The sequence below is a fragment of the Anser cygnoides genome, chromosome 5, assembly GCF_040182565.1.
Source record: "Anser cygnoides isolate HZ-2024a breed goose chromosome 5, Taihu_goose_T2T_genome, whole genome shotgun sequence".
NCBI classification, from domain to species: domain Eukaryota; kingdom Metazoa; phylum Chordata; class Aves; order Anseriformes; family Anatidae; genus Anser; species Anser cygnoides.
This window is the reverse complement of record NC_089877.1, coordinates 48,406,802-48,430,509: the sequence shown is the minus strand read 5'-3', so window position 1 is coordinate 48,430,509 and position 23,708 is coordinate 48,406,802. Positions and strand designations below refer to the sequence as shown.

Here is a 23,708-nt window from a genome sequence, read left to right as displayed (position 1 = left end):
GTGCACATAAAACCATAAGCAAAACTTTCCTGTAAGACAGTGATCCTGAATTCTGCAGCAGGGATTTCAAAGAACATGCAGTATAGGGTAAGAGTGTTTTACAATTTTTTTGCTGGAGTGCTTGGAAATTTGCTTGCATTTTATGTAATGATCTGTCCTGTCTGGGGATCCTGCATATCCTCACAGTGTAGCTATCATGCTGTGACCTATTCCTTGTGAACTGAGTTCTCAGTAACAAACAACATACATTCTAGTTATTAGAGACATAAAAAACAAGCCCTTCATGTTCAGTATCAGAATATGTAAATAATAATTGCTATTTCTCTCTGACGTGTTTGACACTTGCACTTACTGGTTCAACTACATTTTGGATTAACAATGCATTGCAACTCAATCCTCTTAGAAGAATGCTGTGCAATAAATTGACAGTGTACAAACATAATCATTTGATACTAGATTAAAAGCTTCACATAGCGGAACATTTGGAAATGGTTCTGATCTATGTTGTCAATAACAAAATATTTTTGTGTGTTATTAACTGGCTGAAAATGATGATATCAAAGAAGCAGCTTGAGAGTGTAACTTCAGATCTAATCACACACCAGTTAGTAGTGCAGGACAAAGTTAAGTAACTGTTTCATCAGCTATGCACTATTGACACCACTACTATTGATACTACTCTCATACAAACTTCAAGCAGAAATTTTGATTCCATTTCAACTGGATGCATGTATCTAACATAGTAATGAAATATTTTGACTCTTTATTCATTCAGTAAACTAATTATTTCCCTTGGTAAGCTGCCAAAAAATTCCTGCAACCTTTATTTATTTATGAGTGTTTAAACAATACACATCCAAATTTGATCTTGCCCGTTCAGTGCAATATCACATAAAGATCAGCAGAAGAAACGTTTCAGACAGGGTAAGAGGGAAACTATATAATTAGGAAAACTTTTGGAGAATAAATCTTACAGACAATGGTAGGGACAACACGCTCTCTCCCTTAAGGGCACAAAACACCTCAGCTCTACGGAATAAAATTTCTAGCAAAACTGTCCAACTCCTATTGATATTTTATTTTTCACCAAAATTTTTGTAGTTTCACCAAATACATTTAATTTCTATTCACTCAAATACATAAGCATTATCTCAGTGGTTTCAAATGCCAAACTACGATCATGTCAAACACTAACTATTTTGCAAGGTATTTTCACCTTCTGCTCGTAATAGACAATCTTTTCACATGTTATCACTTTATATTAGGCCTCAGGTACTCTGAACTTTCAAGACAGCTCAACAAACTGGTATATGGTACTGCTCAGACTCCAGTAAAGTATATAAATTAAAAGTAAATTCTGTTAAGGTGAAATAATTAAATATGGGGATCTTATCATGTTGATAGACGAGGGATTTAACTTAACAATGTTATAATGCTTTTCCTCTCAAAAAAGAAAGCAATAAGGAACATATAGGTACGTGCACATTACCTTACCTGTAGAAAGGGTTTCTTTCTCTTACACAATTTCTAATGCTTCACTTCTGTACTGAAATGTGATGTACTACTTGAATCCTTAGTTTAGCAGAATATTAACAGAAATAACAGACTGATACTTAATAAAAACTGGTAATGGAAAGTATGAATTACTCACAATTTTTATTTCATTTTCATGGTGAAAAATATATTCGAACAATGCCTGTCAGAAGAATATTTAAAACAATGTCATATTTGAAGATAAAAATTAATAAATATTATCTTAAAGAACTTCAGAATCTTGATTACATTAGGCAGAAAGTAATTCTTTGTGCAAGCAATCACATTTGCACGTCAGAACTACTGACATTTACATTTCATTAAGACCCGAAGAGACAAAAACTATACATTGCTACATTGTCATTACAGGAAAGCATTTTAATTCTTAATTTGCTGCAAGAGATTAGTGGAATTGTCTTTAATTGTTGGTCTTTAAAGTCAACTTAAAAAAACAGCCATAATTTGAAAGTGAATGTAAATTTGAAAACCTGGTACCATTTTCATTACTTCCCAACTGTAAAATCAACAAGTTATCTAACAAAGACCTTTTGCAATGTGTAGATAGGTGCTTACGTAGAACTAAGTCTAATTACAGTAAACATACGTTCATTAGGCATGTAAGATGAGCAAATTCTGTCTTAGGAAAAAAAAAAAAAAAAAAACAACTTTCTAAACCCTCCAAATTTTGAGATCTGTAAAGGAAGAACTGCCTTTTTATTTATAAATGATAAGTGTTAACAATATCACATTTGTGTAATTCCGTGCCATAATAATACCAATAACAAACCATAATCATAGAAAAGCTTCAAGAAGTAATATTCATCTGCTGTGGTATGGTAATTGCTAGTGAGACCACAACTGCAAGGCAATATAACTTCATCTTTGATTATTCCTTTATAAAGCTAAGCAAGTAATAGCACCTTCTAACTGTTCTAAACTGGAATACAGAAGGGTACATAACAGCTAATGGAGGTAGCATTTTAAGTCAATATAATGATGCTGAAAGATAGTACATATTTAAAGGGAGACTGAAAGCCTCTATCCCCAGAAATGGATAAGGGTGTTAGTAACAAGAAGTGTTACTAACTTTTTGAGCAACCATATCCCAGCTCTTAATTGCTGCAAAATAACATATTTTTCCTTAATTCATAGTATTGATTATTAAAAAAACTAAACATCCCTAGATGAAAACTTTGGCCCATGAATAAAGAAAGAAAGAAATAATGAGACAGCAATCCTGCAAAGCTTCCATGACTCCTCTGCCAGCTTTTCTCAAGCAAATTCTTAAAAGACTTAAGAAAAATAGAAAATTACTAATTAATTGTCATGCTTGGTGAGGAAGTAAACCACAACCTACTTTTCTTCTACTTTTTTTCAGAAAAGAATGTCCACAGAGTATTAAAATAAAGACTGATTTATAAAAATGCATTTATAGGGAGATTAGAACTAGACATTTATTTATCAGGTGTTTAGAAGTGAAAATAACAAAATAACAGAAAATAAAGAAATGGCAGTACAGCGTCTCCTCTAGTGCAATAACAAGGAAGCATTCACTAAAAGTGAGTAAATCTAAAAGTGCTAAAAAAGATATCTTCTTGGATGGCTGGCATGAGGAATTTACTGTGGCTATCTATAGGCCCTGACCTTCAAAAATTACTGAACATTCACTTGGACAAAAATATCTAGAGTTATCTTAGTAACTCTATTAAAAATCCACAAGCTAAGGAAGATAAAATTTCCTGTTTCATAGCATAAATTAGTTGCCAACTGAGATTTAATAGAGGCTATCTCTGGGGACAGGTTATATCTCTTATGTCTGCTGTGGCACTGCCTGCAATAGTCCTTAACGTGGCTGATGCTAGCTTCAGTCACAGACTAGCCACTTAGCAAACTTATTTTGTCCATTCCTTTATACTTCAAGAACTAGGAAGACATAGTCAAACAATGAAAAAATAGATAATCTAATGTAAAAGGAGACGTGATAAGTATATTTTTCAAACATAAGGAAGAAGTAGGTAGGAGGATTATATACCAACATGAATACAAAGGCTAATTATGTGAGTTTAATAGTAGCAAGACTTATCATCTTGTGCCCTCAGAGAGGTGACAGCTCAAAGAGTTTTAAAACTTTAATCAGTGCTTCTCAACACAAAGTGCAGTCTGCAGTCTCAACTCCTGCTTTGGCTTTAGCCTTAATGCTGTCTTGTTTTACAAAAAAAGAAAAAAGAAAAAAAAAAGTTATAAATCCATGTAGCTCCAAATTTAAACTTAGAACTTACATTCTGTATGAAACATTAATGTCATACCGTATTAGCTTCATAATACTGACAAGTACACTTGCTGCCTATGGATGTTTCCATGAGGACTGTTGATTTATATTTTTTGGCTTAAGCCTCTTTTATATGAAATTGAAGGACAGAGCTACTCTGTCTTCCCTGAAAACTCTAATTAAAAAAATGTTTAAAATATCTATGTCTTGCATTCCTGAGAGCTGTTGCTGAGAATAAATATTTCACCTGAAAGCAAACCTACCTATTTAAAAACTATACAGAGTTATCAAAAGCAAAACTGAAAGCTAGTTGTCTTTAAGGAGAAGAGCTAAGCCTGGTTTCATAGGGATGTGTCTCGTGTTCCTTAATCCTCCTTGGGTTTCTCACATTCTCTCTATTTTATAAGCTCTAATTGGTTTAGCATAGTTGTGTGCTGATGTATTGGTGACAAGAACATAACTGGACAAAAGGAGTGCAGTTTTCTTCAGAACTGACTTGTAACTGCCCTCAGTAGAGATGATAGTCCTTCATTATCTAGCCAGGCTTGAACTTACTGTATTTGATTATCTATTCTTCTGTCTAGTTTGGTTAAGAGGCCAAGGGACAGAAACGTAAGAAGTGAGTAAGGAATGAAGTGCAATCACACAAAACTTATTTTCTTTGAAAACCACACTGAAAAGCAATGCATAAGTCCCAATCAGGTTTTAAAAAGCATCTTGAAAAAAAAAAAAAAAAAAAAAAAGGAATTTGCTAGTCATTTGTGCAAAGTTATTAACTAAAGTTTTAGACTGGGGGAGATAACTACCACCAGCAGAAGATGAGGTACTACCAGTCTTCTAAAAGTGTTCATTGCTACATTTCTCAAAACAGACTGAATACACATGGGTTCTATCACTTCTGTGTTGCCAGTTAAAAAAAACTCCTGAGAGTCTGTACAATAGTGGTTTGATACCTCATGAAAAATGAGTTGTTGGTCATAACCCAACATTAATTTTCTGTGAACAACATATGCACTGAAAACATGTTCGTCTATACATAACTGGTCGTACTGGGGAAAGATTCAACTGAAAGGTCACGCAGAGAAATCATTACCCAACTTTTAGGTCCCTTCCACTCAGAGCTGAAAACACAAGTTGGGCAGATGGCCTCAGTTTCAATAGCTGTCCATCATAAGATCTTAACTGAAAATGAAATGAATTCTGAACAAAAAAGATGAAATCTTTTTGTATAAAAAAGACTTTTAACTCATGACATAAAATCAAAGAGAAAAATCCAAACCAGTTGAACTTTTTTAGGTCAGGATTGCCATCTGCTTGCATTTCTGGCCAATCAGATGTGTTCTGCTGTTCCCACCCACCCCCCCTTTTTTTTTTTAAGTTGCCCTTCATCACTCCTATACACACAGTTCAAGGCAATTTACTATTGGAGTATTTTAGTATAAACATAGGTTTTTGCTACCTTATACTTTCAAAATGACTGCTTCACACATATTTTCCATTTCAAGTTTGGTAACCCCTGTTAGTGGACAAAAGATAAGTAACACACTGCTTTTATGAAATTTGTATCTTGAACACAGTTCATCATTGTTTCTATCCCCAATCTTATGTATAACATCATTAGAATGATGCTAGAAAATTAGAAACAGATATCAGAATTGTAACCAAAATAATTACATACCTTTGCCAGTTTGGGTTTTTCAGCATATTTTGCTAAATTTAGTCGAGACAGATTTATGAAAGGGCCATCTGGATTTGTTATCATTGAAGCCTGAAGGGGAGAAACAAGTTTTTAAGTGGGAAGATCCCCTACACTTTTCCTGAAAATTTTCAAAATAGTAGCAATATGCCAAAAAAAAAAATGAAACAATACAGTTTTAGATGCATTCATCTGCTTCACAATAGGGATTCATCTTAATTTCATCTTTTCTGAAAGTGAGGAATCTGTCCTACTCCCATACAGTTCCTGAAACAGGTTGCATGAATTACCTTCTGCAACTACCTTCTTCTTCCCTCTCTCCACTTCTTCCATAATGTGCCTAAGCATGTAGCTTACACTGTTAGATGGACTGAAGGCAGGTGGGATACATAAAAGATCTTCAAGAAATATTTAGGGAGATCTGTTTGTACCCATGATATTGAGAAGTTGCCAATAATGTGCTACTAATCTGTATTACACATACATGCCTGTTGCAGTGTATTAATTTTGACAATAGAGAAGAATAAAACTAGTACATCTCGTTTTCTTTATCTTCTGAAGTAACAGAGACTGAGAGATTAGTAATTGCTTTGCAGTAAACTGAAAATCTTACAGGTTCCGGCATACTTATGGTGAAATCATGTCATAGCCTTTTCATGGTCTTCAGTGACTAAAAATCAGTCTCAAAAAACTTGTGAATTTGTAAACTTGTATGAATTTTTGTGAACTTGTGGATACATGTACATTTTATCCGCGAATAGACTAGCAAACTAATGAGGTAGCATTTTCAAACTTGACTTTGAAAACAGTTTAAACAAAATATTAAAAACACTGACCTCCCTCAAACTTGAGTTTAGATGCAGCTTTTAAGTACAATGTCACTGTGCTATGATTGAGATGCAGAGTCAAGCAACTTACCGTTCCTATCCTGACAGATCTCCCAGAAGCACTAGTAACTGGACGAGCTGTTAGAGCTGTTCGAGGTGTTTTTATAGCCTGTTCCATAGTACTTGGCCGTCCACTTTGTGTACTGGGTCTCACAAATCCTGTAATAGGTCTTCCTGACTGAGTTACTGGCCTGAAGATGGTAAGCACATTAACCTCACATCAAATGATATTTACTCATAGAGAGTTTAAACACTTATATTGGAAGTTTCATTTTTATGACTTAAATTTAGGATTTGCTTATGTGCAGCAAGTCACATTTTAAAAAAATAAATTATCACGTACCTAACAGCTGGGCTGGGGCCTGCATCTTGGCTAGTTCCAGGGACTTTCAAAGATGTTCCTGGTCCTATAAAATAAGAGCATTGTTCACTTCATCTTGAGATACTACACCCTTGTCCAAGGGGCTTTAAAAATGCCTGTGTCTTACAATAAACTGGAAATTTCTTGGTTCAAACTGGAGAGACATTGTAGTAGACAAAGAAGACAAGAAGAAACAAAACTGCATTGAACTACTGGTAAATTGCCAGATTATTGCAAGAAAGATGCCATCATTAACATGGGAAAAAGTAATCTTCTGTGGATTACTCCTCTAGTTCTGTTTCTCTCTTCACCCTTTCTCTGTAGATGGTAAGAATGTGTTGTTTCTCCTTCCTTTTCCCTCTCATATATCCTACAGATTTCAAATGTCTAGTACCTGTACACTAGAACCTGTACAACACCCATTTCACTGGATTTTAAGCCATCATTTGAGTCCTTCTCTACAGTGAAGGCAAGCAATATTGCCTTTGCGCACATACCACAACAGACTGTCTTCTCAAGAACATCTTAGGATAGTGTTTAAGTTAGAAAGGCTATTGGAATAATGAGATCAAGCTAATTTAAAATGGTATATTTTCTACCTGGGATTCAAATACTATCCAGGCTTGATCAAGTAAGCCACAATCTTTAGCCACAGGACAGATATGTCATGTCACTAGATCATGTAGGACCCCCATCCACAATTTAGAGCATAGTAAGTTTCAAACTCATTTATATCTAAAAGTAATCAATGTAAATACTGAATTGGTTTGGGCCCAAGCAAACAAATAGAGGGTCCCCCTTTTCACAACTTTCTGTTTTGACAGTGGATCATTAAGAATTACTAGTTCCTGAATATATATCACTTTTACTGACATTTTATTATAATCATTTTTCCTAGCCTTCTACGAGAATGTCTAAGATAAGGTTTTAAACATTTGGTTAAAAGTAAGATATGATATCTACATCTGCCCGTCTGTCCACCACTTGCTACTATGTACAGAAGAAAATGAGATTTAAGTTGAAAAAGGTAGTTCTTGAGAAATCTCTGTTGCTCCCGTGCTTATTTTCTAGGTACCTATAACAGCCCTTATTCCAAACATTTCCAAGAACCGAAGTTTTATATTGACAGCTAGACAGTTTCCTGCCTCCTTTTTTTCCCACAGTGTAACCCCCCATGTCTGCCCTTTCTTCAGTCTTCTCTCATTCTCCCACCCTCAAGACGTAATTATCTCTGAGACACTACCATTCCACTATTTAAGTAAGAACACAAATAGACTTGTCCAAATTGATAACCTCTAACTCAATCTAAATAATTTCTAGTTTTCTTAAACCAGGCTGATGTTAAGCACCTCTGCCTCTAATATTTTAATAGCCACCTGGCTACTAACCAGCTGTATTTAAGGATTAATAATAATAATTTAAAAAAAGGTATTAACCATGATCTCCTTGGTAAATCCATTAAAATATATTAATGAGGCTGAAATAAGGACCAGAACTCAGGATTCTCTCTCTTCTGGCTAGCCACACTTAGGCTCTCTGTTGCTTATGTGCTCTTTGAAATACTGTGAACCTTGAATTTTTCACTCCACAACAGAAAGGGTGGACAGTCCACCAAGCAGAGTTTCTAAGATGGTATCTAGGGCATTTTTCTTTCTTCTGAGAAATGGACAAAGGGCTTTCAACTTTTCAGGCTAGCAAACAATGAACCAGTCTTCTACTTTCTCAGCATCTTTTTAAAATTATCACAATACGACAAAAAAGATGGCATTTAAATCCCTTTCCAGATATTTTTTTGTGCTTTCATGTACTTGGAGAATGCTTACAGGATTTATTTTCCTTGATCTCACCCTAAGCAACTCAGTTCTGAGCCCTACTTTGACAATTGCAAGTGAACTAGCCATGAATAGGCATCAAGAGAAAACAGCAATTCATGTGCTCATTAGAAGCTGCTGCAGAATTTAAGAGCTTAATTTCAGCAGTCAGTGATGACTGCAGATGACTCCTTTAACTCCCTGGTTAATAAAATAGCTGTGATTATCCATAATGCCAATTAGTATGAGTTTCTGAAAAATACGTTGTCAAGGTAACACATTTTAACAAGACTACAACCTTAGCTGATAAAATTGATGGTGTTGAGTTCAAAGGTAAGAGACTAGGAACTTTCTGTAAAATATGAGAGTATTACAGGGTATTTTCATTAATAAACAAGAATGTTGGAAAATTAATACAGCAAAACAATAAGAATTTTAAAACCGTGTAGAATACAAATTTCAGTATATATGCATGAAGAGGAGCCACAGAAAAGTAGTTGTTTCTAGTGGGCTCTATATAATTAATTATTTAATGATGCAAGAGAGAGATAAATCATTATTAAGATAGTTCTGTCGGGAAACTGAGATAGGGACAGATGAAAAATTGAAGTGCATGTGTAACTGATGTAGAAGAACTTGAACTGCTGAGTAAGCAAACTACAGACAATAGGAGTTGTACAGCGGTAGGTATAACTACACATCTAAAAATCTTAAAATGTTGTAAGCTATAATGAGAGTGGGGGAGGATATCCTGACAGATTTGTCTCAGTAAAAGACCCCGAGTCAAGACCAACTACAGCTAACACTTTTTAACAGCAACAGAAAAAGCCCACATCCAGCAAGCATCTGTTCTTATTGTCACATGTAGAAGTGGAAGTGATACCTGTGCATACCTTTTATATAAGAAGTTTAACAGAAAAGTACTTCATTGGTACGCAGAAAGTAAAATTTAACTGTAGAAGAAAACCATGTTTTCTACATGTGTCAGTGGACTGTTGTTTGGTTTGGTGACTACAACTGAAAAAGGATGTGGATAAATTGGAAAGGGTCAAGATGTGAGTTTCAAGACTCAATTCAACAATTAAAAGATAAACCTCAAAATGAAACATTCGTTTAGTTTATCAAAGAAAAGATACTGAATAACTTAATCACAGTTTTAGCTATTTATATACCTTTGAATATAAAAACTATACATATATATAAAAAGTATATTAAAAGGTATAAAAATATACCTTTGAAAATAAAGACTTCATATCAGGCATAAAAAGTACACAAAGAAGCAACAGCTGAAGCCACAGTTGATAATTCCCACTAAGGATATGGTATACATCGATACAACCAAATTTAGTAATTTACTGAAGATTGCAGTCTTTCACTCTGGAAAGATTTTATACTTTCCAATAAACTACATGCTATCTCAGGCATGTGTGGTAGATTTAAAGCATGAACAGCAAAGTCTTATTTATCTCAGTGATTTGGGAGTGCAGGTTATACTATCACAACGATTTTCTTTGTCTTTGAAATTTGTGACATGCTATCCAGAAAGTCACCTCTTTTTCAGTGTAAGTGTAGTATGAATGTATTTTTCCAGAATGCCCCATTTCTCAATAATATTCCTCAAATGATTTTTCTTGGCAGATGGTCTTTACCACAGAAGGCAAAAAGTCTAAGTGAAATTATTGTGCTGTTTTGAGACAAATACATGTAATTAAATTATCAAAATGTATAAACACAACTTGAGTACTGCTTGACTGTTTGTATGTGACCAAGCATGTATTGACAATTTTTAAAAATGTAATCAGATAGATAAAAATATGCAGTTGCCTACTTCTATGCAGATAAGAAAAGCTTTTAATGATTCAAAAACTAGTTCTAATCTATGTCCAGTTCTTCCCTTAAATTCTCTGACATGGTAGGTGGTTGAGAGCTGTATCTAATAAGATGCATAAAAATTCCCATATGGACCATAATAGAGAAAAACAGCAAATAGAAATAATGCGAAAAAGTACAAAAGTAATGGAAGACTATAATGACTGCCTGCTTAGATAGGAACTGATGAAACTGAAAAGAGCTTCATGCAGGAAACAACGACAGTGCTGAAGAAGTGTCCTGGAAAGCAAGAGAGAAAAACAAAGAGAAAAGCAGAAGAGAGCAAAAGCATTTTAGAAAATGTTTGTGGGAAATGCTACAAAACAGTCATGTCAGATTTGGCCAGACTGTTGCCTACAGTGTAGGCATAGGGATGGGATTCATAGTACATCAAGGGCATTTTTTTCTTCTGTTTCCCACTAGAGAAGAAGCCAGAAATCAATGCACTGATGGAAAAGAGACAGCGAGTACAGAGATGTAGAGGAAAAGCTGGCAAAACACTTTTCATCTGAATCCCTGGAAGACAGGCCTAAGCAGTATATCAAGATCATGTGGTCAATGCAATCAGAAAACAACTGAAAGCTCTTCTTGTAACAATAGCTAAAAGCCATAACAGATCACCCCAGTGTGTACTATTTTATGATAGATGACAATCCTGACCAAAACAGCTCCTGTTGCATCAGTGTACTTAAGAGAAAGTCGTTCTTACGTGCGACTTGAGCAATGGCATTTTCATCTAGCATCATCTCTGCAATTCCTTCTTGATCCATATCGATTTCATCCACATACACCATTTCTGTCAAAGCTCGCATTTTCAGGCTCCAGGCAGCCTGAATAAGGATAAAGTACAAAAAGATAAATATCTTCAGGTCACCTATTAAATCATCTAAACAGCATTTTGGCCTTATTTTTTTTTATTTTATTTTATTGCTCCTTTCACGATTTTAATAAGCTTGAATAAGCTATTGATTCGAACAACTGGGTATATCTGAGCATACGCTATAGGTGGACCTAATGCTGCTCTTAAAATCCATTGCCTGACATGCAGGTCGTAAGTGCAGCTTCAAGTGTGGCCCCAGCATGTTTGGGAAAGCATATGGGGAGCCCACACGTTCAAGTAGGCCCAGCAGGCTCACGCATTGCTTGTCCCATTGATCAAGGCAGCGTGCTGGCAGTTCCCTGCTGGTCCAGCCATACAGTAGCCTGACAGAGGTGGAAAGGGGACCAGAACTTAGACAACTCCTTTGGAGCAGAACAGGTAAAGTCCCTGAGTTTGGAGGACAGAATTTCATGCCTGATCAAAGTTATGACTAATTTATGTCACAGGCAACTGAGGTCTTCTGCTTCTGGAGAAATCCTCAGCTACAAGTGCCATTCAAAACCCATTGCTGATGGACACCTTGTTTAAATTGGGATGGGAGAGGAAGCTAAGTAAAGCCACTATAATGCAAAGCAATGCCCTTCACAGGCATCTGTAGAGAAAGAAAACTGGAGGTTCAAGATACATTACTATAGCATTAAGTATCTAGAAGTGATACTCTTTAAAAAGATCATCTCAAACTCCTTTGTTCAGAGCATCAGCTGTAAAAACATGTAAATGTATAAGCATCTCAGTTTGTGAGATTACTGGAGTACTTACTAGTGGCCTGAAATGATAAACTGCTATGTTAAATGTCCTGGGGAGCGATATGAGTAGTGTGGAAAGGCAAACATAACCTTAGACTACCTGACAACCCCATGCAGACTATAGAGATAGCAAATCAATGGGGAGAAAACAAACAACGCCAGTTGGTACTGAAATACCAACAAAATAGGCACAGATCCCATCACTTCCTTGATATTTAATATGCCTGTAATGTACTCATAGAGCTGGCATGCTAAAGGGAGCCACAAGATCAATCACTGATCTTCCTTCAGATATCGAGCAGATCATACATTACCCAGGGTGAAACTCACTACTATCAAAATAACCAGATTTGCTTCTTTTCTGATAAGGTATACAACCCAAGCATCACTAATATTTGCGAAGGAAACATTTCAGAATAGAAACAGAATGATGCTACTCTTAATGGAACTGAAGGCCCAATACATGGCAACATCTATTCTTTAAATAAGAGAGAGAAGATTTCATAATTTAAGTCATTATGTAATGGGACATTTCTTGTTCATCAGTTCTCAGACCATGCCTTCCTCTAACCTTACCTGATATAATATTTCTATGCAACTTTATAACTGCCTACCAAAAAGAAAGTATACCTAAATATGTTGAAATATTTAACATTCATTTTCTTCCAAGCAGAAATAAAGGAGGCATTTAGGCAACCAGTCCAGCCACAACTAGAAACCTTTGTTCAAGTAAGAAGAGAAAGTAGCAGAGAAGGTTGATTTGAATCTAGGCCAGACAGACATAATCTAGATTTGCTTTATTATCTTTTAGTTTCTTCCTATGTAGTAGGGTGACAACCTTTAATTAGCATTGAAGTTTACAGTTAGATGTTCAATATCCTTAACTGTCTTTCATTATTCTAGACAAGTAGTTAGTTTGTTGAATTTTTTAACAGCTTGAAGGTACTCTGCTTCTTTCAAAGACATGTATGTCGGAAGTCAACATAACCAAGTCTATATTGAGAACATGCTGCAATTAGAGCTCTCAGTATATTCAAACACAGGCTAATAATTTCCTAACGGTTATAAGAAAAGCTGCCCATAGTAATGATCTTTTTCTGGCAATTGAAAGTAGCAACTTCTCTAAGCTAATTGCTAAAACAGAACAGTTCTTAACATAGACATAGATACATTGCTCTGATTTTTTCCAATAACAAACATCAGAGAACATGTTTTTAAAAGCAATGTTTCTTTGTGATTATCAGACACATCTGTCATGAGCAATAGGTTCCTTGGGCTGCTCTTCCAGTCTTAAGCTCCTAGTCTGGGGCTTCACAGCCAATAATAATCTTGAATATCACATATTACTCGTTAATTAGACATCGGCCTGTAGATGATAGTATTGCCTGTAGCAATGCTTGTTATAGGACTTCTGATCAGAACAGCAAGAAAGAGAAGAATGTCAAATTCGTTACTTTAGCTACAGAAAGATGACCCTTACCTTAGGAGACAAGTAAATTTCAAACCACTTCAAAATTCTTAACTTCAAAATTCTTTACTACTAACAAGGCCCATTTGAAACAAAAGTAACATTTAGTTAGCTTTAGTAATTTACTATAGTACAATGCACAGCTTTTGCTCTGTGAAAACCTATAACATTTTAATCTGAAACTAATGCAGAAGCTGAAAAACGTCAATTAAAATGAGTAAGAACAGCACTAAACTGGAAGAGCCACATTGCCAACAGCAAGAGGAAAGCTGACTTATGATCACAAAAAGCCAAGAAAATAAATTCATACATTTCTGAGTAACCACATAAGGATATCATTGAGACCTCTACTTTGCACAAGTTTGTCTACTTGAACTGTTGTCTCAGATTTCCATTCGTACCATCTGCTCCCTCTGTGCAGGATTGTATTGGGTTTACATGGCAACATTTTGGTAGCGGGGAGCTGCAGGTGCGGCCTCTGTGAGAAAAGTCCATAAGCTACCCCGTGTTAGATAAGGGCCAGTTCCAGCCATCTCCAAAGGGACCTGCCACAAATTTTATTCTGTACAACGAAGATCAGACTGCAACAACTACCTTGAAACATAATCTTTAAAGTCAAGAAGATATCCAGCAGCATTTCCCTGAAATCATTTTGTATGCAAACAACTTACATGACTTCATTGCAATTAATAGGAGACTTGTAAAATATGTTAGCTAGAGCTAAAAGAAGCCAAGACTTGCACGTTACTATCCTTCCCATTGCTGTAATCTAGTAGTAACATGGACAGAATGAACACTGCATTACTCTCAGTCTTCCTTTATTAGAGCAAGGGATCATCACCCAACTTCAAGATTCCACACTCTACACAAGGTAGGCAGGGAGAAAGAGCTGCAAGAGCAGGAAGGGCATGGGTAATAGCCCACCATTACACTGGATTAGATGAAACATGGAACAGCCCTAAGAACATAAAGGTTGTTCGATCTGTGAAATACACACTGGCTTTTTCCTAATCTCGCTAGCTGATGGAGGTCGTTTTGTTCAAGATAGATTCACTGTAGCTTTCAGAAGGCACTGAGCTACTGATCCGCTGAATAAACCTGAAAAAATATATGACAGAAATAGATGTTTATTTCGTATAAAAGCTGCCTATTTAAAATACCCCTTATCAAAAGTAGTGCCTTACCAATGATGAAAAACAAGTTTATGCCATTAAGGTCTTAACAATGAAACAAGTATTATTCAGCATATTAGAAATACTTCCTAATTATTGCATCTAATGATTGTATTTAGGGAAAGAATTTTACCTCAAACACGGAGTATCCAGTATCAGGCTCCTGAAAAGAAAAGAAGAAAAACTGAAGAATGGAGACCGTAAGTAACGAAAAGTAAAAAACGAACACCCAAAGAATTATGAAATTAAATCAAAATACTTTGTGACCTCCTTATCTTGCAGAAACATTTTCTGACACTTATATCCAAATTTCCATTTTATTGCATTATCTCAATTTACAGACATTTCTGAGTTCAGCAATATTTTATCCAACAAAAGCAGATTTGCAGTAAGTACTTTTTTCAGATACTGTTTGCTTTTTTGCTGCTGTGGGATCATGTTGGCCAAAACTTAGATTAACATTACAGAATTACTAAACTGAAAGATGGTCTATTTTCATTTAAAAAAAAAAAGGAAAATGGAAGCAAATTTATTAACAGTTAACTAGATGATTAAGCCATGCGCTTTAGAATCCCTGCACAAAAAAATCCCCTGTTAGTTGCTGGCAGTGCTGACAACGATATCACTCAAGTACATAAAGGAAATTTTCTTCACATGACAAAACCTTTTTTTTTTGTACGTTTATGATGGAAGTGATGTATTTATTGCATATCAGACAGCAATGCTTTACGTAGAGAAAACTTCAAATGAATGGCCTGTTGCACCATCCAATGAACTAAAGAAAACACCAGCCTAATGAAGTTTGCCTCAAACAGCCGGAATTTCCATACACTTGAAAAATTGAGGAGAAATTGAGTAAATAATAACAACAGGAAACATGGTTCTATCATCATTTATTGTGCAATTACCATATTTATATAGTATTTATATGTTTCTTCGGTGCTTCTGCTGTTCAGCTGCAGGGACCCCAGCATATTACTTAGCTGTAGGGGGAAATACGGGGCAGGTGGGAGACAGACATTACTTTCTCTACATCACCATGAATCTTCTGTAGAGTCTGATGGTTTCTTTTCTGGTCCTAGAGGCATTGGTAAATTTCTTACGTATCTGGCCTTGTTTAAATCTACCACAGTTAAGCCAGCTATGTTCAATTCAATATAGAATCACAGGATAATTCAGAGCAGAAAGACGCTTCAGGAGCTCTTTAGTCCAAAGCCCTGCTCAAAGCAATCTCTGCTGTGAGGTCACGTGAGGTTGCTTAGAGCTTTGTCCTGTCAGGTCTTGAAACCCTCCAAGGATGGAGATTGCACAGTGCCTCTGTGCAACCTGTTCCACTGCCTGGATATCCTTACAGAGAAACGTTTTTCCTTATATCAAGTCAAAACCTCTTTCATTTCAGTTGACGTCTGTGGTCTCTCACTCGGTGTACCACCGCTGCAAAGAGCCTAGCTCTGTCTTCGCACCCTCAGAGTTGTACTAGAAGGCTGTTATCAGGTCACATCAATGTCTTCTCCAAGGTGAACAACTCCAGTTCCCTCGGCCTCTCCTTGCTCCATCCCCTGACCACCTCAGTGGTCCTCTGCTCCAATTCGGCAGCATCTCTTAAGGGGGAGCTCAAACCTGGATGTATTCTATATGTCAACTAGTAAATGTCAACTACAGAGGTCAAATCACTCAGTCTACTGGTTATGTTCCTCTTAAATACTGCCCAGCATGCTGTTAGCCTCCTTTGCAAGCAGGGCACGCCGCAGGTTCATGCTTCACAAAGAGAATGGCAGGGGCAGGCTCTTTCCTTTCCTGCATAGTATGAGACATGGTATACATATCCCCGTTTGAGATTCCCATTTTTACTCAGTAAATTCCAGGACAGCAGGTACCTGGAACACTAGTGATATCTCCATCTTCCTTCTGTAGCACCCAGGAACTCCTATGCGCTTTTAAGCATCATATTTGGAATCATAAAGTTGTTCATCAGTGCTGAGTGCATAAAAGAGCTTATGAATTGAGTACCTGGAACTAAACTTTAATGGAGGGATTAATCTCAGCTATCTGCGATATACCTGTGCTTGAGCAAGGCACTTAAATCACCTTTACATTTTAATCATGTCTTATTAAAAGAACACGGAGTTCATTTAATACGTCACTTTATTTATAGTGTTCGTGTTCTACAAAACAAGCTCATCTAACTAAGCAATAAAGAAAAGGACATTGCGATATTTGGGCTTGTATTTTACCCACCCCATTGTGTCCGAGTGTTACAGCACATATGGTGTACTAGAAAATGGGTTAAGAGCAGTAGGTGATCTTCCATACCATATGTGCTACAGCAACTAATGAGGGCAAGGTTAGGAATACCACGTCAACACTAACTCAGAAATGCCTTGATGTTACAGCTGTGTATCTTACTTCAGGCACTGTTCATTAATTTAAAAAATAAATAAATAAATGAAAATGAACCAATTTTGCCTATGTAGGAGCATTCATACTGCTAAAAATATTCAGAAAGGGACACCCCTCATCACTTAGAAAAACATAAAGCTGACCAACTATACTTACTAAAAACACTGTAATGTCTTAATTGTAGGTGTTAATATTTGGTGTACATCCTAACATAGTTTCTTAGTTTTTGACAAGAACTAACCTAAGATCTTAAATAACCCTCAAGCAGGGGACAGAACCCTCTCATTAAAAACAAGATAGGAAAAACAGAAACTAAAATTAAAATGTGTTTTAACATAGGTGGATCCAGTAACTGCTACTTGTGCAAGTAATCCACTGGAACTAGATTCAGAGTAAAGATTTCTTTGAGAGCATTAACAAATAGCATTGCCCTGTAAGCTTGTACCTCAAAACAAAAGGTCAAATTTATTCTTCATTTACACATATAAATCTCCTTTGAAATTAATAAGATTGTAAAAGCAACAAAGGAAGGATTTAACCCAGATCTCTAAATCCACTGAGGGCATTTTAAAATTAAAGTTAATGTGTACAGTCGGTTAATTTTAAGAACAAAAATATTTAGAAAAACTAAGTCTTCTGATGCTTACAGCCTTGAAAACAGAATGAAACAAGATTACATACCCTATGTTCTAAAAAAAGCCACTTTACAATTTATTTCAGTTGAGTATGATTTAATACATGCAGAATATTAAAATCAGTATATACAAAAAGGCTCTTCAAGAGGAGCAGAAATGCAAAAGACATTACCCAGGAACAGTGACATTACTGTATGTATCGATTTTTATGCATAAACTTAGTAATTACAGACTTTTGAACCAATAACTGATTTCAGTTAAAGATGCTTTTTCACATCAAGTTCCATGTATGTGAACATATACATGATACTTTTATTATGACCTTACAAAAAACAGTATGCAAGTAATAGTAGTTGAAAGTACACCCTGGGAGAAAAAAGGACAAATGAACAAGAGCAAATTCTCACAGCAGACAGTTAATCAAGTTAAAGGCAGGACATCCACTTTATGTCCATTAATTTTATTAGGCTATTTATTTATTTTTTGTTAAACTACAGCAGGCCTCGTGCATTGGTGCTGGTTTACTGCCTTGAATCTGACATATGGAACACAAAGAAGAGTAATCAGATTAGGTAACTAATCAGGATGATCAACAGAGACAGCCATGGATTGTATTTCCTCTAGGTCATTCTATTACTATAAACATAGAAGACAACGCCTGCTTGGTTACAATAGGGAATAATTGAATTGAACATCAGTGCTCTGAGTGTTTGTATGCCCAAATGCTGGTCATAGAACATGCAGTTTTACCAATCTTCAGATAAGATTATTATCACAGAAGTAAACTTCATCAATAAACATAATATTCCTATTTTAAAATGAAGAAATGCACAAAATATTTTATATAAAAATATTTGTTTTCCACAGAATAGAACTCAGCAGGAGTTAATTATCATTCTGTCACAATGTTAACCACATTTTATTCAAGAACTCTTTAGGAATACATAACTGATTTTTAAATGTTTTGATTTCACCGATATGTTTTATAAGCATGCAAGTTTATAATTGATTTGATATTGCTGCATAAGAAAATTCCTGATTTTAGCCCAGTTGGCTAAAAAGGTCACCACCATACCTCTAAAAGCTTCTGATGCCTACCACATCTGATGACCAAGTTCAAAGAGAGTTCTACACCAATTAAGATAGCTTGTAAATGTACATAAATGTAAATACTAGATCATCAGTATACTTATTTTTCAGGTCTTCAAATCATCTTTCTCTTACTGTGTTCTACAGAAGACACATTTGGAATACTAAGCTATATTTCTTAATTTACCACTCTCTGTACACATATCAGGATGTACTAGCCAAGAAAATTTGTTTCATTTACAAGTGCGACTGGCAAACATACCTACTTCCTAGAGTATTGTAAAAAGCTGACTTCAACTGCTTGTAGCTTTGTGACAGTGTTGCTGTTGCAGCAGAGCAGAAGTGGTGATACCATTCAGCAGACCAGCTGACACAGCTGGGAAAAACAGGCTGTCAGACATACAGTCTTCTCTTTCAGGCATGACAACACTCAGATTATGTTCTGTTATTCTCTTCTTTTACTTATTATCATTATATCATGTCTTACAAGGGAGAAGGCTAGATGCCTGAGAATGAAAAAGTTCTGGTCTGTAACAGTCCCAATTTAACTCAACCATTCCTGGGCGGGCATCTCTTTAAAGGATACCATCTCCTATGGCTTGGTTTGTACCATCTCCTCTAATGCTGTCCAAAGAAATGAATCCCTGTGCAGTGAGGGAAGCTACTGCTCTAAGATCCTTCTGTCAACTGGTTGCAGAGGTTGGGAGGCACATGCTTAGTGAAATATAGGACAACAGGATGAGAACAGATGGCACTGTGATTACAGCAGTTGAGTACTGCCTTGTGGTACACAACAGCTCACTTAATCCAAACTTTCCGCGAGTGTTGTCATTTGTCTGTTTGCTTTCCTGGTGTCCAGCATGATATATCATGGGCCTGATTTGCAGAAATGCTCCCATTAAGGAAGACAGGATTTCACCATCAAATGTTTTAGAACTGCTATGTGCTTTTTAAGCACAATAAAATGGGTATTTCAGGTTAGGCACTGAAAATGATATACACACCTAGTTTTAGATCTTTCTCCAGGTTATACTAAAATAATAATTTAGTTCACATGAGCAGACAACAGCACCATTTTCCTGGTAGGCAGTTATAGGGGACAGAAATAAAGTTTGATCAAACTGTATAGCATCTACCAATTTCATTAACTCCACTTTCAAAAGTAAAACAGACTTGAGGAATCAAGAGTCAATCTGCTTGAGTATGGTCCTGGATTCTTAATTAACTTAAAAAAAAAAAAAGCAATCTTAGATCATTTTTATAGTATTCACAACCACAGCAACAAAACTAATATGCTACCTTTAGAATAAAGGATAACATAAAATGGTTCTCTTGCCTTGAGTATTCTAACATGTGCCACTCACTTGAGTTCTTATTGCCTCAATGTTAGAGTTTAGTATTGTTCAAAGATTTATAAAAGTAACAATTCTATTAAATGCAAAGTAAACACACTGCAGTACGTGAACATGATCCGTTTTTTCATTATGTTGTATTAAGTAGGTTCAAAATAGCTTGTAAGGTTTCAACTACATATAAAATACATTTGTGAGGCATATTACTATTTCCTTTTCTCTAGGCCTGAAGTACCTGAAAGCAACAGGCATTAGAAAGTAAGGAGCTGTAAGTGCAACAACACAGCTAGGGAAAAGACCTGCCAGGCTTTAAGTATGAGAAGCTGAATAACAAAATACAGGCGTACATGGACAGATAACCAATAGATACTAAGATTTTGTGTTGGTTACAATAAAATTCTACATCTAAAACATCATGAGAACAATCAACTGAAATAGAGAAATTCCATTCTATGTTAACTCTGCCATGAATGTTAAAGCTATGTTTTAACTTAATTAGAAAATGTTTCACCTAAATAGATTTCAGGAGCAAGATTTTGTATGCTGAGTTGACATGTCTGGTTCAAGTTGCACTCTTGAAAATGACATAGCCAATATTCCAGTTTTTCCAACATTTTTTTTTTTAATCGTTAACTCCTGTTTAAGCAGAGCTCTTAATAAGGATTCCTCATGAAAATTACATAAAGCAACAGCAAAACAAACTATATTTCAAATTTACCTCTACAGAAAGCAAAAGACATTTCCTTCTAAACTTTCAGGTAGGTTTGAAATACACTGCTGAAATGCACACACTGAGTTTTAAAGTTTTTGGCATTCACAGAAGTAACGCTCAACCCCATTTAGTGTTCAGGACCAACTTTCTTGCAATATCATCTTTACTAAGAGTTTTTCTGCTCGTGGCTCTTTGTTGGTGCCTTAAACCATAAACAAAAGCACTTTTTAATATCTATCCTAAACCAGTGTAAACACTTATTGTGATTTACGTTTACACAATCATGTGACTCTATAGCTTTCTTTAAAGATTTATTTCCCCTGTGATAAAAAGAATTGCCTTCAAGATTCTTAAAAACTGTGCCTATAAAATGCTTTGGGAGACATAATTTACTATAAAGTAATTGTGATGAAGACAGTCAATTTGATTACTGCTTTCCAAATCTAGCAGTAATAACTTTGCCATACATAGAAACATTAGTTCAGACATAATGTTCCCAAATCCTTCCTTTTTACAGAACAGTGAAAAAATATGTAGGTATAAAACAGATGTCCAGTGTTTCCAACTTTGCAACTGAGGAGAGTTAACAGAGAGGGCTGTTCTGCGGTAGTGCTGGGAGCCAGGCTGAGGTAAAAGGGCTGTCACTGTGAAACCCAAACATCTATGTAAAATCAACAGCAACATCCGCAAACAGAACTGCTTTGGGCCTCGGCTTTTCCTCCTTCGCCAGCTCAAAGTGTTCAGGGAGGGCGAGGAGCGCTGGCACCCCGCTGCTGTCAGGGCTGCGCTCCCCTCACCTGGCGGGCCGGGGCGGGGAAGGGGCAGGGGCAGGGGCAGGGCGGCTCGGTGCCGCCCCGGCCAGGCCCCCGGCCCGCTAATGGGGGCTCGCAGCGGGTCTCTCCAGCAGCACCCGCAGGCACAGAGAGGGGCACCGCCGAGGGAACCCCCATCCCGGCCCGGCCCCTCGGCGCCCCCGGCCCGGCCTCCCCGCCCGGCCCGGCCCCGCTACCTGCTCGCCGGGCGCCGCCTCCAGCAGCCGCGAGCAGAGCTCGGCACACTGCCGGAATTTCCTCCGCCTGAAGCAGCTCCAGGCCCGCAGCAGCGGCTCCATGTCGGGCCCCATCCCGCCGCTCGGCCGGGCCGGGGCGGAGCAGGAGGGGGAGCCGAGCTGCGGCTACGAAAATGGCAGGCTCCGCCTCGGCCCGCCGGGCCTGCGCGCCGCCATGGCGACCTGCGGGGGGGTTCTCTCAGCCCCTGTGTCCCCTTCTCGGGGGTACCCCAAAAACTGGGGGGTAATCTAGCCTCTGTAGGTGGCCACAGCTGAAGTTAAGCCTGCGGGTTTCCAGGAATGCGGCTTTAGCCTTGGGTTCAGTCGTTGACCTATTTTCACTGTGTATTATTTTGTGGTGTTCCAGTGCCCGAGCACAAAGCTCCTCACAGGCCGCTGGAGAAGCCGCCGAAGTTGAGTCAGTACTGAAGAAGCTCACTGTGTAAATCAGTAAAACTCCTATGAACTTAACCTGGGCTTAAAGCTAATTTTTACTGAAGCCAGAGGTAAATTTCATACTGCCTTCAAAGAAAGAAGGAATAGGCTCGTTATTGATTACTGAAAGTGGAGTTAAATCTGTTGTGCTGAGATCAGCAGACTTCAAATAAACTCAGTATTCTAAATTGTGTCCTACTGTTTGCTGCTATAGTTTCCAAAATGTAAACTAGTAAGATCCATTTGGAATTGGAATATATGCCTAAACAAGAAGAATACAGTTCCTTAATCCTCATTTGAGTAAAATGTCCTATAGAGCTATGGGAGTCTTGCCTGAAAAGAGCACAGACTGCTGTGAATAAGTCTTGCAGACTCCATTGGTTCCTTTACTTCATTAGTTTTTGCAAAGGTAAAATAAGGCAGATCTTTAGAAGAGAAAAAAGCTGGAATACAACTCGTACTTTGTATTGTAAGATTCTGATTGCAACCATCAGCCCAAGGAAGAAAAAATCTCTAGGGATGCTTGGAGAAACAATTAAAAAAAATGAACTTTTGACATTAAAATCTCTGATGGACAAAAACTAATATGATAGCTAAAATCATGTCATTGGTCATTTAACACATCGTTCTGATTTTAATCCTTATCTCACCTAAACTATCAGTTTGTCCAAGATTTAAGCTGCTTGAAATGGATATTTATGCTAGTAGGATCAATGTGAGGTGGAAAGATGCAGAAATAGAAGTGCCAGTCCAGCACTATTGTTTGTTCTAACATGGGAACGAATGACTTGAACTGAAGTAGCAGCTAAGGACAGCTGGCTTTTGGTTGTCCGATGGAAAGTGCACTGGGAAACAGTGTTCTGAGTGCAGTCTTTTCTGGGACCCATGACATTCCCAGTGAAAAGTGGAAAGGAAGCAGCACAACAGTGTCTGTCCCTTCTCTATTTTTAAGTTGTTGTGGGAGACAGTATGTGCTGCATTCCCAGTAAAATATGTAGGAGACTTGCACAAGGACTCTCACGCTATACCTCGGGTCAGTCAGGAGGGTGAGCAGTATTTCTTCTTCTTGTCAGACCATCTGCTGTGGTACTGCTATGCAGTTATAGTACTGTGGCTGAGTGACTACTGGGGCCTAAGGATCCAATTTTGCTATAAATTCTTTTAAGGTGGCAAATCCTTTAGCATGTATTTTATGGTTAGACATAGCGTGATGTGCTGTTCAGAGAGATTGTGAATATTGGCCAGAGACAACATAAAATAAATGTTGTCCTCCATAAAGCTTAGAGAATATCAGCTCTAAGCTGTGGCACTGTTTTATTCTTGAAAACAAAAGGAGCTATCTTTA

The 23,708-nt window shown here is 37.0% G+C and overlaps 1 protein-coding gene across 2 annotated transcripts in view; it reads right to left on the bottom strand.

The window, feature by feature from the left end:
• The window catches only part of TTC8 (tetratricopeptide repeat domain 8), a 42,885-nt gene extending 20,652 nt beyond the window's left edge, over positions 1–22,233 (bottom strand). Inside the window, exons 1-7 of one of the 2 annotated variants that reach the window (XM_048070440.2) lie at positions 21,890–22,231; positions 14,826–14,855; positions 11,136–11,256; positions 6,729–6,792; positions 6,417–6,576; positions 5,481–5,570; positions 1,652–1,696 (exon numbers count right to left, since the gene is read on the bottom strand). In XM_048070440.2, coding sequence (XP_047926397.2) covers positions 1,652–1,696; positions 5,481–5,570; positions 6,417–6,576; positions 6,729–6,792; positions 11,136–11,256; positions 14,826–14,855; positions 21,890–22,003 — 624 coding nt within the window. In that variant the 5' untranslated portion in view covers positions 22,004–22,231. Of the gene's footprint in view, positions 1–1,651; positions 1,697–5,480; positions 5,571–6,416; positions 6,577–6,728; positions 6,793–11,135; positions 11,257–14,825; positions 14,856–21,889 lie in introns of both variants that reach the window. The other variant, XM_048070441.2, reaches the window with a different exon arrangement.
• Between the last annotated feature and the right edge of the window lie 1,475 nt (positions 22,234–23,708).